General features: G+C 33.0%; 1 protein-coding gene across 1 annotated transcript; it reads left to right on the top strand.

Annotated features, from left to right (window-relative positions):
• The first annotated feature begins 854 nt into the window (after positions 1 to 854).
• LOC139887911 (protein FAR1-RELATED SEQUENCE 5-like) lies at positions 855 to 15,512 on the top strand. Its single transcript, XM_071870959.1, has 6 exons — positions 855 to 960; positions 1,482 to 2,442; positions 2,532 to 2,790; positions 2,933 to 3,018; positions 14,765 to 14,870; positions 14,985 to 15,512. Exons 1-6 carry the CDS (start codon positions 855 to 857, stop codon positions 15,510 to 15,512), a joined length of 2,046 nt encoding a protein of 681 aa, XP_071727060.1.
• The last annotated feature ends 385 nt before the right edge of the window (positions 15,513 to 15,897 follow it).

A 15,897-nucleotide genomic window follows, 5' to 3' on the forward strand; every position in this document is an offset into this window, starting at 1 on the left:
AAAGAAAATGGGTTGAAAGGATGGTTCACATGGGGTAGTTGGGCACAATTATTTAAAAGAGATAAACAAATGATGAATTAAATTATTAAATTAAAAAAATGATAGAAAGACTAAAATACCCTCATGTGCCTCGCACATGGGATGAGATAACGGAAAAATGGTACGGAAAGTAGACGGAGGGACGACTAGAGTTACAAAGTACAAATTTAGGGATGACGCCAGCAAAAAAAAAAAGTTTAAGGATGACCTGAGAAGGCTGGATACAAGTTCAGGGACGACGAGCGTAATTTTGTCATATATATATATATATATATATATATATATATATATATATATATATATATATATATATATATATATATATATATATATATATATATAGTAGAGGGATCAAATGAGAACCAAGAGGGAAGTGATTTTTAGGGGGGAAGGGGGAAGCTCATGATCTCACCCTTGATTTTTGATCCAACAGCCCATAATATTCCACCTCCTCTTCTTGTTCCAGCTTCCTGGCCGTATCCTTTATTTGTATTGAAAGGGTAATTTCGTCATTTCATAATTACTTTTAGTTTTTTCGTAATTTCGTAATTCTTTTTTTTTCTTTTTTCCTTTTATTAACTGATATAATTGATTTTGTTTTTTCGTTGATCATCATTGAATTAGGGTTTCGTTCTCTCTTCGTCAATATTCAATTACGATTCTTCATACAATTTTTCAGTGATTTCGTCTTCATCATAAACGTTTGAGTTATGGTTTATAAGTTCATCTGATTCGTTTTTGTTTTTGCTCAATTTAGTTCTATATCATTCGTATCTGATTCGTTTTTACTTTTTTATGTGTAATCAAGGTTTGCGATGGCTTCCAGTTCTATTTGTGCTTCAGATTCTACCTCTCGTGTTGAAGGTTCTACTTCTGTCGATGCTTCATCTGGTTTCGATTCTGCACAGTCTAATGCTGAATGTACGTGTTTCCTGATTTACATTCATTATTTTTAATTTTATTTACGTATGATCAATATTACTATCTGTTATCTGTTTTCTGTTGTTTGCTTCTATTTTAGGGTTTAGGTTATGTTTCAGTGCATTAATAATGAATATTTTTAATAACATTACATGTGTTGCATGTATTAATGTGACTTTGTTTTTCCTGCTTTTAATACTTTATTTTCTTATGAATATTACATATGATGAATATTATTATCTATTGTTTATTGTTTCTTTTTATTTTATGGTTTATGTAATGTTTCTGTTCATCAATGATAAATATTTTTCTAAAAACATTACATGCCCTGCACGTTTTAATGTGAATTGTTTTTTTTCTGATTTCAATACATGATTTTCTTATGAACATTACATATGTTTATTATTATTATATATTTTCTGTTCTTTTTTATTGTTTTTTAGGGTTTATGATATGTTTCTGTTCACCAATAATAAATATATTGCTAATAACATTGCATGATCAATATTTTGTATTTTTAGGTTCTGGAGCAATTGTTGAACAACTTGATATTTCTTCAATAATTAGAGAAAGTGTTGATGGTTCACAAGAATATTTACCTGTTGTTCCTGATCATTTGAAACCTGTTATTGGTACTTTATTTCAATCGTGTGATGCATGTCAGTTGTTTTATGAGTCCTGTGGCGAGGCTGGTGGATTTGATACTAAAAGATCTTCGCAAAATAGAAATACAGCTGGGATTGTTATTTACAAGGTTTTTTCTTGTAATAGATCCGGTACTTCTAGTCATCTCGCCTATGATTCTCTTGTAGATTTTAATCTACCTATTGTTAAAGATTCAGTTGAAGGTGGTGTGGAAGGTGATGTTGAAGGTGACTCAGAAGTTGATGTTGATGGTAATGGTGAATCTAATGTTGAACTTTCTAAAGCTGATAAAAGGAAGAAAAGAAAGAAGGAAAAAAAACCTCTTATTCGTAAAGTTTCCACAATCAAGACTGGTTGTTCTGCATCTCTTAGATGTAAGTTAGTTGGTGATAAGGTGATGATTTGGAAGTTCTATGAAGGTCACAATCATAAGTTAGTTTCTGTAGGTAATAGACAGCAAATGAAGATAAACAGAAGGATTGGTTTAGACGACGCGCAAATGTTGTTTGATTTAAATACTAAATCTAATGTTGGTGCTACTACAGCTTATAACATTATCTCAAATCTTAATGGTGGTTTTAGTCTGGTTGGTCCTTCTTCTGTTGATTTTCAAAACTTTAGGCGTGACATGAATCGGTATGTAGGTGAAAGTGATGCACACATTTTTATAGAGAATCTTCTTCGGAAGCAAGAAGTTTTACCAAACTTCACTTGCAAGTATAAATGTGGTAATGATGGTACTTTACTTGGAGTATTCTGGTCTGATTATATCTCTAAAGTTAATTATCAAGAGTTTGGTGATATCGTGTCTTTTGATGCAACTTACAAGACAAACAAGTAAGTCTTTACTTTTGTTTTTATTAATTTATTCTGTTAACATTCAATGTGTGTAATATTATTATTAATTATTTTAAATTGTATTTCAGGTACAAGATGGTGTTTGTTCCTCTTACTGGAATTGATAATCATAAGAAACTTGTGTGTTTTGGTGCTGCTCTACTTATTGGTGAAAGTATTGAATCGTTTAACTGGTTTCTAGACTGTTTCTTGAAAACTTTTGGGAATGAACCTTCATTAGTTGTCACCGATCATGATCCTGCAATGAAAGAGGCTATTGATTTGAAATTTAAACATGCAAAACACCGATTGTGCATGTGGCATATAAGTTACAAGCTGCGTGATAAGGTTTTATGTTTTTAACTTTTTGTTTTCTTACTTTTTATTACTTGCCTTTTTTCAACTTTTTATGTTAGTTTTATATTTTTTAGGTTGGCCACGAATTGTATGATACTCCTAATTTTGTATGAATTTAATTTTCTGGAATCAGCAACAAACACCTGAAAAGTTTGAGACTCGTTGGAAATCATTGATTGATGACTATAAATTGCATGAAGTTAGATGGTTCAATGACATGTACAAAATTAAAGAAATGTGGGTACCATGCTTCTTCATGGATACCCTATGAATGCTTTGATGAGAACTTCTTCACTTTTAGAGAGTGATAATCCATTTTTCAGTAAATGCAAGAACAGATGTTGTGATGTCCCCGTCAAAACACTTAACGGCTCCGTCACTTGGTCCCACAGCTTGATCATAACTCTATATGAATTTAATAAATAACCTTGCATTCTTTATTTAAAAATGATTTTCTATAAAGGAAACCTACCCAAAATATGTAAGTTTAGAAAAACCATACATTATTACTTAACCCAAAAGTTGACCAAAACAAAGTCAACTACATCCACTATTAAATGTATCAAAATAGAATGCAAGTTAATGTTTAACAAAAGCTGCCATCATAAATATGTAGACGCTCTAAGCATAGCGGAAGTAATCAATCATGAACCAGAGAATAAAACATGCGAGTAACTGTCAACAAAAATGTTGAGTGAATTATAGGTTTAATATTGCAAACAATATTTAATGAAAACCATAAAAATTTATGTTTGAAAACATAAAAACTCCTTTTTGGACCACAAAATTATATACTAAAAAACATATAAAAACATTATTTCATTTACCGTGAGCCACCTGGTAACCACTTAACCATTTATTTACCCTTGCCAAACACAATAAATAATATACACCGAACAAGTGTATCTACAATAAAATACGAAGTACTAAACATTCCGATTATAAATTGCTAGCGCGACTAGCTCGAAATGGGGTTGTCAAACCCGATAGATCTATCCGTAGGATTCGCGTTCACCAGTAGAAACCAGTGATTACAATTACCAGATTAGGGAATATTTTTGTTCGACTCACAATGAATAATTTAAACCAACTTCCACTTGTGTCCAATATAAAAAATAAAATGCATGTATTCTCATCCCAAAAGATTTAAAATAGAAAAATGGGACTATAACTCACCTTAATAGCACACGAAGTAACCACACAAACAAGCGAACAGCAAATGAAGTAAAATGATCAGGAATGATCACAACGCCGACCTATAAATAAAGCAGGTCGATATAAATAACTAACTTAGGTCAAGTCTTAGTATAATAGCTATTGTACATGTTGCAAGTAGATATAGAACAACACTCAATATGCATTGGTTTGATTGGAACAGCTTACGGACACACACTTTCTATTTTTAGAAAGTTTCTATTTTTAGCAGGTTTCCAATTTTGGAAAGTTTCTATTTTTGGAAAGTTTCTATTTTTGGAAAGTTTCTATTTTGGAAAGTTTCTATTTTTGGAAAGTTTCTATTTTTGGAAAGTTTCCAAATTTAGAAAGTTGCTATTTTAGGAAAGTTTATAAGTTAGGAAAGTTTCCTTAATTAGAAAGTCAACAAAAGTCAACTGAAAGTCAAAGTCAACCGAAAGTCAACTCAAAAGTCAACCTTGGTCAAACATAGTCAACGTTAATTTTAAAAGTGTAAGTTATAATAATAATATAAGTTATAACATTTATTAAAGTTAAATATGTCTAATTATGTCATAACATAAGTTTAATTAAATTAAAATGAATTATTAAAGTTAATATAGGTTTAAATGATATAATTAATATAATATAACTATTTAATTAATTAATTAAATATTAGTCATAATGTAAGTATTTTTAATTAATAATAAATTTTAAATCATATCATAAGTATTATTAATTAATAATGAATTATTAATCATATCATAAGTTTCTAATTATAATTATTAAATCATAAGTATTTAATAATTAAATTATAATTAAATAATAACTAAGCCTTATAATAATTAAATAATTAATCAATCCTTATTATAAGTCTTATTATAATAATCTCATAATATAAGTTTAATACTTATCATAAGTATTTTCCATTAATAATAAAGTATTATTAATCATATGTTTAATTAAAATGTTAATTAAATCATAAGTATTAATTAAATGATATAATAAATATATATCATAAGTCTTAAATAATAATAATTACCTTTTTTATCATAAGTAATTAAATGATAATGAAATCCATTATTTATATCATAAGTTTAATAATTAGTCATAAGTTTTAAATCAAAAGTTCATCGGGTCGTATCCTGAGCCCCGGGTGTCGGTTTTCGGCGAGCCTTACATATATCTCCACCTAAGCAAACCACCCGATACTTTGGTACACTCAAGAACACCCCAAGAACAGTCCACAAGTCGTAATGTACAGCCATTACACTACTTGGAACTTCAATTCACTCAAAATCGTGTTTTAGACGTAACGGGTGATTCGTGGCTCGGATTGAGATGACCCGAACATGAAAGTTCGCCCCACCATCAGTCCTAACACACTAACACACCCTAAAGTCACCAAATATGGTCACAAAGTCGGACCAAACCTGGTTCATACCAAAATCACATTTCAATCTTAACAAAATACCACTTTGATCATATTTAGGGCTCCGGGAATCGAAACGACATGAATCCGGAGTCTAAAATTAATGTCTTGATGAGAGGAACTCATCTAGATACTTTATTTTAACTTTTATAATAGTCACAATATCAGAAATACACGAAAAAGCTGCTGTCCCAATTTTATCAAACCGAAAACAAGTGTTTATGAGTAATTCTATGCATACAAACATCATTACAACAATCAATCATCATCATACTATCATAATATCACATAAAAATTGAAAAATAAATGAAAAATTGAAAAGCTAGGGTTAGGGTTTATACCCTAATCAATAATCAAGTGATATGAACGCGTAGAGGAGAACGAGAGCAATCCGATTATGTGTAAAGCCCTATGAGCCAAGCAAGAATTTTAATGGATGATGATGATGTTGTTGGTGGTAAGTGACAGCTCAAAAAAAAAAAGGGAGGATGAGAGAAAAGAAGACTTACTTGATTTAGGTTTAGAATAGAATGAGAAATAAAATGAAAGCAAAATTGAAAAAAAATGAATATGGGACAAGGGGCTGGTTTTGGCCGAATTTTTGAGAGGGGTGGGCCCCTCATGGCCTACTTTGGCCAAATGGAAGAATACTTGTGGCCCGATCGCCCGAACGAAGCCCGAAACGCGAAAACGCTACTACGCGATTAATTATTCGGAGAGATAACATATATGCGACAAATAAATTATATAAACACTATATATAATCATTTGACATCAAAATATCATATTTAAAATAAATTGGATTTAAAAATCCCAAAAGCTCGACCGTTGGTTTGAAAACCGAAAAGATTCGCCGGATAGAAATGCGCGACACGTAGAAACATACGATATAAAATATGAATACAATTATTCACATAACACTTAATAATTAATATATTATTATTAATATAATAATATAGGTCATAGAAATGACGTAGCACAATTAACAGTTAACGTTCGTTAAATAATTAACGGTAAAAGATAACGGAAAAAGTATGGTCGTGACAGTACCTTCCCGTTACGGAAATTTCGTCCCGAAATTTAAGCAGGTGCAGGGGTTGACTCAGCATCTGGGAACAAATGCGGGTACTTCTGCTTCATCTGATCTTCATGCTCCCAAGTAAACTCGGGACCGCGTCTAGCGTTCCATCTAACCCGGACAATAGGAATTCGGCTCTGCTTAAGAGTCTTAACTTCTCGATCCATAATTTCAATAGATTCCTCAATAAAGTGTAGTTGCTTATCAACATGAAGTTCTTCCAAAGGAATAGTCGTGTCGGCCTTGGCCAAACACTTCTTTAAGTTCGACACATGAAAAACATCGTGAACAGCACTGAGTTCTTGTGGCAATTTCAAACGATAAGCCGCCGGTCCAACTCTCTCAACAATCTCAAACGGTCCAACAAAACGAGGACTTAACTTTCCGCTCTTACCAAAACGGATCACACCCTTCCAAGGTGAAACCTTTAACATAACACGATCACCAACTTGAAATTCTACATCTTTCCTTCCCCTGTCGGCATAACTCTTTTGCCGACTTCTAGCAGTTCTCAATCTTTCCTTAATCTGTACAATCTTCTCGGTAGTCTCGTGAATAATTTCTGGACCTGTGAGTTGAGCATTCCCAACCTCATTCCTGCAGACAGGAGACCTACACTATCTACCATACAGCGCTTCAAAAGGTGCGGCATAATACTTGCATGATAACTGTTTTTATAAGAAAATTCAGTCAGTGGCAAGTACTTATCCCAACCATTACCGAAATCAATGATGCATGCTCGTAACATGTCTTCCAACGTTTGAATGGTCCTTTCACTCTGACCATCTGACTGTGGATGATAAGCAGTGTCCATATACAATTTAGTTCCCAAAGCATCTTGTAAGGACTGCCAAAACCTCGATGTAAACCGACTGTCTCGGTCCGAAATAATAAATACATGAACACCATGTCTAGAAACAATCTTCTTTAAATACAAACGAGTAAGCTTCTCCTTCGAATCTGTTTCCTTAATTGGCAAGAAATGAGCTGACTTAGTGAGTCGATCTACAATCACTCAAATGGTATCATAGCCACCCGCAACTCTCGGTAATTTAGTAATAAAATCCATCGTAATACCTTCCCACTTCCACTCGGGAATCTGAGGTTGCACCAAAAGTCCAGGCAGTTTTTGGTGTTCAGCTTTAACCTTAGCACAGGTCAAACACTTAGCCACATACGTAGCCACATCAGCTTTCAAATTAGGCCACCAATACAGCTCCTTAAGATCATGATACATCTTTCCTGAACCAGGATAAATAGAGTACCTAGACTTATGAGCCTCATCTAAAACAAGTTGTCTCAGATCACCAAACTTCGAAACCCAAAGGCGTCCCGTAAAATACCGAGTACCATCGGTTCGTACCTCTAACTGTTTACTCAAGCCTCGGACCGTCCCGTTACAAAATTCTCCTCCTTCAAGGCTTCTTGTTGTGCCTCAAGAATCTGCCTTGCGAGGTTTGTTCGAATTGTCATATTCAAGGCTCTAAACCTGCGAGGTTCAGCCCTTTCTTTGCGGCTTAACGCATCGGCCACAACGTTGGCCTTTCCCGGATGATATAAAAGTTCACAATCATAATCATTCAACGTCTCAATCCATCTTCGTTGCCTCATATTCAACTGTTTCTGATCAAGGATATGTTGAAGACTTTTGTGATCAGTGTACATAGTAATTTTGACCCCATATAAGTAATGTCTCCAATTCTTGAGTGCGAACACAACAGCTCCCAATTCTACATCATGGGTTGTATAATTCTGTTCATGAATCTTCAACTGACGTGACGCGTAAGCAATGACTTTCTTTCGTTGCATCAAAACACAACCAAAGTCTTGACACGAAGCATCACAATAGATAACAAAATCATCATTACCCTCAGGTAGTGATAATATCGGTGCAGAAGTTAACTTCTTCTTCAGAGTTTGGAAAGCAGACTCTTGTTCACTCCTCCACTCGTACTTCTTCCCCTTATGCGTTAAAGCAGTCAGAGGTTTCGCTACTCGTGAAAAATCTTGAATGAACCTTCTATAATAGCCTGATAATCCTACAAACTGGTGAATTTGAGTAGGAGTTTTTGGAATTCCCTTCTTTTTAATTGCCTCAATCTTGGCAGGATCAACTTGTATTCCCTGTTTACTAACAATATGTCCAAAGAATTGAACTTCTTTCAACCAGAACGCGCACTTAGAGAACTTAGCGTACAACTCTTCCGTCCTCAACAAATCAAGGACCGACTTCAAATGTTCTTCGTGTTCTTGATCACTCTTGGAATAGATAAGAATATCACCGATAAAAACGATAACGAACTTGTCCAGATAAGGTCTACACACACGATTCATGAGGTCCATGAACACAGCAGGTGCATTAGTCAATCCGGAAGGCATAACAAGAAATTCGCAGTGACCATAACGGGTACGGAAAGCGGCTTTCGAAATATCAGTTTCTTTAGCCCGCAGTTGGTGATAGCCGGAATGAAGATCAATTTTAGAATAAACGGACGAACCTTGAAGTTGATCGAACAGATCATCAATTCTCGGAAGAGAGTAACGATTCTTAACCGTAAGCTTGTTCAATTCATGATAATCAATGCACATTCGGAACGAACCATCTTTCTTCTCAATAAACAAAACAGGAGCTCCCCAAGGGGACGAACTAGGACGAATGAAATATAGTTGCAACAAGGAGTAGTCACATCGGTGGCATAGATATTTAAGGAAATTCTCTCAAAGGAGATAACGAGGATCACGGACTTCAAAGTAGATTTTCATTACATTTCCAAAAGGAAGATGTACGAAAGGTGTGATATTTCAACGAGAGTGAAATTCCTTGTACAATGAGCGAGGAAATCTAGGATTCATCCATATTCTTAAATTTACGTGCGGATGAAAAGAACGCGAATCATGGGTTATAAAGAATGGCTGACTTCAGGTATGATGAATCTCCAAAAATAATTTCGTGCACCTCAAAGTATTGAATCCTAGGATTTATGTTTACGAGGGTGCTGCGGTTAATCGCGAAAATTGAGAATAGAAACTCTTCAAGCGGTCTAGTGTAATATACATCCATGATACCTACTTTAACAACAGTTGGGGTAGAAACCCACCTAGCGCCTTTTCTACAATAGAGTGACCACTGAGTGTACCCCAGAAAATTGATTTATCGGTCTGCGTTTTGGCCATGTCCAACCATAAGAGGGTAAATTTTATGAGCTCAAAGACTTTCCAACAAATTTTATAAAACCGACATCCAAAGTGGTGTAAGAGTTTCTATCAATGAACTTAATGGTAAGTTTCATCCTTAAACGGAGGATGAGAAGAACTTTGATTCAAACACTCTGTAGAGTAATGCGAAGATTTGATAAAATCGATCAAAGGAGTTTTGAAAAAGCTTTAAACGTTTGATGTGACAACATAAAAGGAACGAAGTTCTTAGTAAATTTAGAAGTATGTACATCATGTATCATTTTATATAAAACAAATTGACTTAGTCAAACAACTCAATAAATGAGTGGTTTTAAAATGATTTTGAAGGTATGATTTAGTGTATACTAGCCAAAATAGGTAAGGGTAAATTTATTTAATTGAATCCATACGTACATATATGATTTTATCAATTGTATACATGACAAAATATTCCATTACTTCTATTCGCCCATAAATCTCATGAGAACCGTCCAATTAAACAAATGTGTAAAATTCCCGATGATAAATAGAGTATCTATATTTCATAGGTTACAAGTTGAAGTAAGATCGTGGAATATCGAGTAAAGGACTTGAATCGTCGTGCGACATTTGACCAACAAATGTTACGAGGTCATGAAAACCAATGAGTTAAATGTTGTTTTGACTATTATCAGGACATAAGTCCTTGGGCCAAAACTGTTCCCGAGCGAAGCTTTTGCTAACAAGCGAGTTATGAAGGATAGAGCACGAGATACATAATTTGGTTAAAACGAGCTTCTCGTATATCAACAAATAAGATAATGAATATTTTCCATGCCCATGTAATACATGGGAATTTCTGAATAAGTAGTGTAAAAATTTTCTCTGACTCGCTTTCTATTCCTCATGTCACAATATTGGGACTCCTTTATGAATTAACGTAATATAATCACGTTGGCCTGATGCCATTATATTTCACTAATTCATAGTTCCATTCCAATAGCACTACATGAGGTCAGGACACGCGATCAACCTCAAATTTCCACACAATTTTTCTAAAACGATTTCTTAAACAATGTGCTAAGGATAGCACAAGAGACAAAAACATCAAAAGTAATGAATAAGAGTAACGATGACATAAAAATGTCTTCGAGGTACCAAGAATCTCTAAAAGTCATGAATGACGTTTTTCGGTTCAAAAACTAAAGCACATAGGCACAACGGCACAAAGGCACGTAATATAACAAGAATGTTATATACCTAAACATAATAGCTGACATTGAAATGTCGAGCATTTAGAAGTCAAGAATGACATCTCGCGTAACATAGCTCAAACGTCAAACACATAACCATAATAGATGACATAGGAATGTCGAGAATTTCAGAAGTCAAGAATGACATCTCTCAATTTCACTATCTAAGGTGTTCTTGTAAAGATAAACTCGCATGAGTCTGAGAATACGTTTAAATCGGAATGGGAGTTCCTCCCGGATTCAGAACATAACAGAGATGTATGCATGATAACAATATACATACGCAATACGATACAATTAATCACATATAATAATATATTATAGGCCGGGCTGTAGACTAGACTCACTAATGCACCCTATTGACTCAGGTAACGACATCAATACAGCCTAATTCCCTACAACCAAAGCTCTGATACCAACTGTGATGTCCCCGTCAAAACACTTAACGGCTCCGTCACTTGGTCCCACAGCTTGATCATAACTCTATATGAATTTAATAAATAACCTTGCATTCTTTATTTAAAAATGATTTCCTATAAAGGAAACCTACCCAAAATATGTAAGTTTAGAAAAACCATACATTATTACTTAACCCAAAAGTTGACCAAAATAAAGTCAACTACATCCACTATTAAATGTATCAAAATAGAATGCAAGTTAATGTTTAATAAAAGCTGCCATCATAAATATGCAGACTCTCTAAGCACAGCGGAAGCAATCAATCATGAACCTGAGAATAAAACATGCGAGTAACTGTCAACAAAAATGTTGAGTGAATTATAGGTTTAATATTGCAAACAATATTTAATGTAAACCATAAAAATTTATGTTTGAAAACATAAAAACTCCTTTTTGGACCACAAAATTATATGCTAAAAAACATATAAAAACATTATTCCATTTACCGTGAGCCACCTGGTAACCACTTAACCATTTATTTACCCTTTCCAAACACAATAAATAATATACACCGAACAAGTGTATCTACAACAAAATACGAAGTACTAAACATTCCGATTATAAATTGCTAACGCGACTAGCTCGAAATGGGGTTGTCAAACCCGATAGATCTATCCGTAGGATTCGCGTTCACCAGTAGAAACCAGTGATTACAATTACCAGATTAGGAAATATTTTTGTTCGACTCACAATGAATAATTTAAACCAACTTCCACTTGTGTCCAATATGAAAAATAAAATGCATGTATTCTCATTCCAAAAGATTTAAAATAGAAAAATGGGACTATAACTCACCTTAATAGCACACGAAGTAACCACACAAACAAGCGAACAGCAAATGAAGTAAAATGATCAGGAATGATCACAACGCCGACCTATAAATAAAGCAGGTCGATATAAATAACTAACTTAGGTCAAGTCTTAGTATGATAGCTATTGTACATGTTGCAAGTAGACATAGAACAACACTCAATATGCATTGGTTTGATTGGAACAGCTTATGGACACACACTTTCTATTTTTAGAAAGTTTCTATTTTTAGCAGGTTTCCATTTTTGGAAAGTTTCTATTTTTGGAAAGTTTCTATTTTTGGAAAGTTTCCAAATTTAGAAAGTTGCTATTTTAGGAAAGTTTATAAGTTAGGAAAGTTTCCTTAATTAGAAAGTCAACAAAAGTCAACTAAAAGTCAAAGTCAACCAAAAATCAACTCAAAAGTCAACTCAAAAGTCAACCTTGGTCAAACATAGTCAACGTTAATTTTAAAAGTGTAAGTTATAATAATAATATAAGTTATAACGTTTATTAAAGTTAAATATGTCTAATTATGTCATAACATAAGTTTAATTAAATTAAAATGAATTATTAAAGTTAATATAGGTTTAAATGATATAATTAATATAATATAAGTATTTAATTAATTAATTAAATATTAGTCATAATGTAAGTATTTTTAATTAATAATAAATTTTAAATCATATCATAAGTATTATTAATTAATAATGAATTATTAATCATATCATAAGTTTCTAATTATAATTATTAAATCATAAGTATTTAATAATTAAATTATAATTAAATAATAACTAAGCCTTATAATAATTAAATAATTAATCAATCCTTATTATAAGTATTATTATAATAATCTCATAATATAAGTTTAATACTTATCATAAGTATTTTCCATTAATAATAAAGTATTATTAATCATATGTTTAATTAAAATGTTAATTAAATCATAAGTATTAATTAAATGATATAATAAATATATATCATAAGTCTTAAATAATAATAATTACCTTTTTTATCATAAGTAATTAAATGATAATGAAATCCATTATTTATATCATAAGTTTAATAATTAGTCATAAGTTTTAAATTAAAAGTTCATCGGGTCGTATCCTGAGCCCCGGGTGTCGGTTTTCGGCGAGCCTTACATATTTCTCCGCCTAAACAAACCACCTGACACTTTGGTACACTCAAGAACACCCCAATAACAGTCCACAAGTCGTGATGTACAGCCATTACACTACTTGGAACTTCAATTCACTCAAAATCATGTTTTAGACGTAACGGGTGATTCGTGGCTCGGATTGAGATGACCCGAACATGAAAGTTCGCCCCACCATCAGTTCTAACACACTAACACACCCTAAAGTCACCAAATATGGTCACAAAGTCGGACCAAACCTGGTTCATACCAAAATCACATTTCAATCTTAACAAAATACCACTTTGATCATATTTAGGGCTCCGGGAATCGAAACGACATGAATCCGGAGTCTAAAATTAATGTCTTTATAAGAGAAACTCATCTAGATACTTTATTTTAACTTTTATAACAGTCACAATATCAGAAATACATGAAAAAGCTGCTGTCCCAATTTTATCAAACCGAAAACAAGTGTTTATGAGAAATTCTATGCATACAAACATCATTACAACAATCAATCATCATCATACTATCATAATATCACATAAAATAGAAAAATAAATGAAAAATTGAAAAGCTAGGGTTAGGGTTTATACCCTAATCAATAATCAAGTGATATGAACGCGTAGAGGAGAACGAGAGCAATCCGATTATGTGTAAAGCCCTATGATCCAAGCAAGAATTTTAATGGATGATGATGATGTTGGTGGTGGTAAGTGACGGCTCAAAAAAAAAGGGAGGATGAGAGAAAAGAAGACTTACTTGATTTAGGTTTAGAATAGAATGAGAAATAAAATGAAAGCAAAATTGAAAAAAAATGAATATGGGACAAGGGGCTGGTTTTGGCCGAATTTTTGAGAGGGGTGGGCCCCTCATGGCCCACTTTGGCCAAATGGAAGAATACTTGTGGCCCGAACGAAGCCCGAAACGCGAAAACGCTACTACGCTATTAATTATTCGGAGAGATAACATATATACGACAAATAAATTATATAAACACTATATATAATTATATGACATCAAAATATCATATTTAAAATAAATTGGATTTAAAAATCCCAAAAGCTCGACCGTTGGTTTGAAAACCGAAAAGATTCTCCGGATAGAAATTCGCGACACGTAGAAATGTACGATATAAAATATGAATACAATTATTCACATAACACTTAATAATTAATATATTATTATTAATATAATAATATAGGTCATAGAAATGACGTAGCACAATTAACAGTTAACGGTCGTTAAATAATTAACGGTAAAAGATAACGGAAAAAGTAGGGTCGTGACAGATGTTCTACTTTAGTTGATTTTTATTCAAGGTTTGAGGCGGCAATGGAAAGGCAAAGATATACTAATCATCTTCTTTAATATGAAATGGAGAACAAATTGGTTAAACTTGCAACAACTCGGCGCATTGAGAAACATGCTAGGGATATATATACCCCTAGTGTTTTTTTACTTGTTCAAGATGAAATCTGCAGATCTTCCTCTTCATGCTATCAAACAAATTCTAGAGTTGAAGGAGATAAGCTAATTTGTGTAATTCAAGAAGAGTTTCCTGAACCACGTCTTAAGTGGGATTACCATGTAAGTATACAATATTTTCAACTTTTTATGTTTGTTTTAAAATAATTATCTGTGATGCATGTTTTGCTGTTTAAATTATTTTTAAATGTTTGCATTCCAATTTTTATTTTTCAGGTTGAATTTAATGAGAAGACATTTGAATGTGATTGCTCGTGTTTGTTGTTTGTACGTGAAGGACGTTTGTGTCGTCATGTTTTCGTTGTTTATTATATAAATGAAGTTCATGCTATTCCTGATCGATATATTCTGAAGAGATGGTCAAAGGGAGCGTCTGAAGTATTCAATTCCATAGCTTCTGAGTTAAATCCGTTTGTTGCATCTTATAGGGTTAAGAAAGAGTTGCTCAATAAATTTAGAAAAGCACTCTTTTTCTTGAAGGATGATACTGAAAAACTTGATCTGTTAAGAGACAAGTTTGATGTGTTTATTAGTGAATTTTTTAATCCGGATGATGATACAGCGCCTTCTAGATTTGCTGCAATTGAGCAGTTGTATGGTTTCCCTAGGCCTGCTCTTGCTAATGTTCATGGTCCAAAGGGCGTGCGTAACAAAGGTGAGAGAAGTAACAAAGGTGAGAGTAGTAACAAGAGATATTTACCTGCTGTTGAGAGAAATGGTAAGAAGCAGAGGGCATGCAAATAATGTGGTATTCTTGGTCATAATAGGAGAAGTTGTGACAAAAGAAATGCTGGTAAACAAAAGATGAAGCTTGTTGATGAAGATGATGAAGATGATGACTCGATGGATGAACAACATGAAGAAGTTGGTGAATCTCAAGATTGATTGTTTATTGTTTTTTTATCCTTAATTTTTACATGTTTTAGACTGCGTGTTATTAAAGATCATACCATTACTTACATTGAATGTTTTAAGTTTTTCAGACTCAAATGTGTTTATGTTTTAGATCGAGTATTATTGCATTTCATATGTTTACTTATACCAACAGTTATTATGTCATCATGCTTAATACTTAATGTTCAATTCATGCTTAAAACATAATATGCAATGTATGTAATGTTAGTATGTA

Source organism: Rutidosis leptorrhynchoides, chromosome 2, assembly GCF_046630445.1.
Source record: "Rutidosis leptorrhynchoides isolate AG116_Rl617_1_P2 chromosome 2, CSIRO_AGI_Rlap_v1, whole genome shotgun sequence".
NCBI lineage: Eukaryota > Viridiplantae > Streptophyta > Magnoliopsida > Asterales > Asteraceae > Rutidosis > Rutidosis leptorrhynchoides.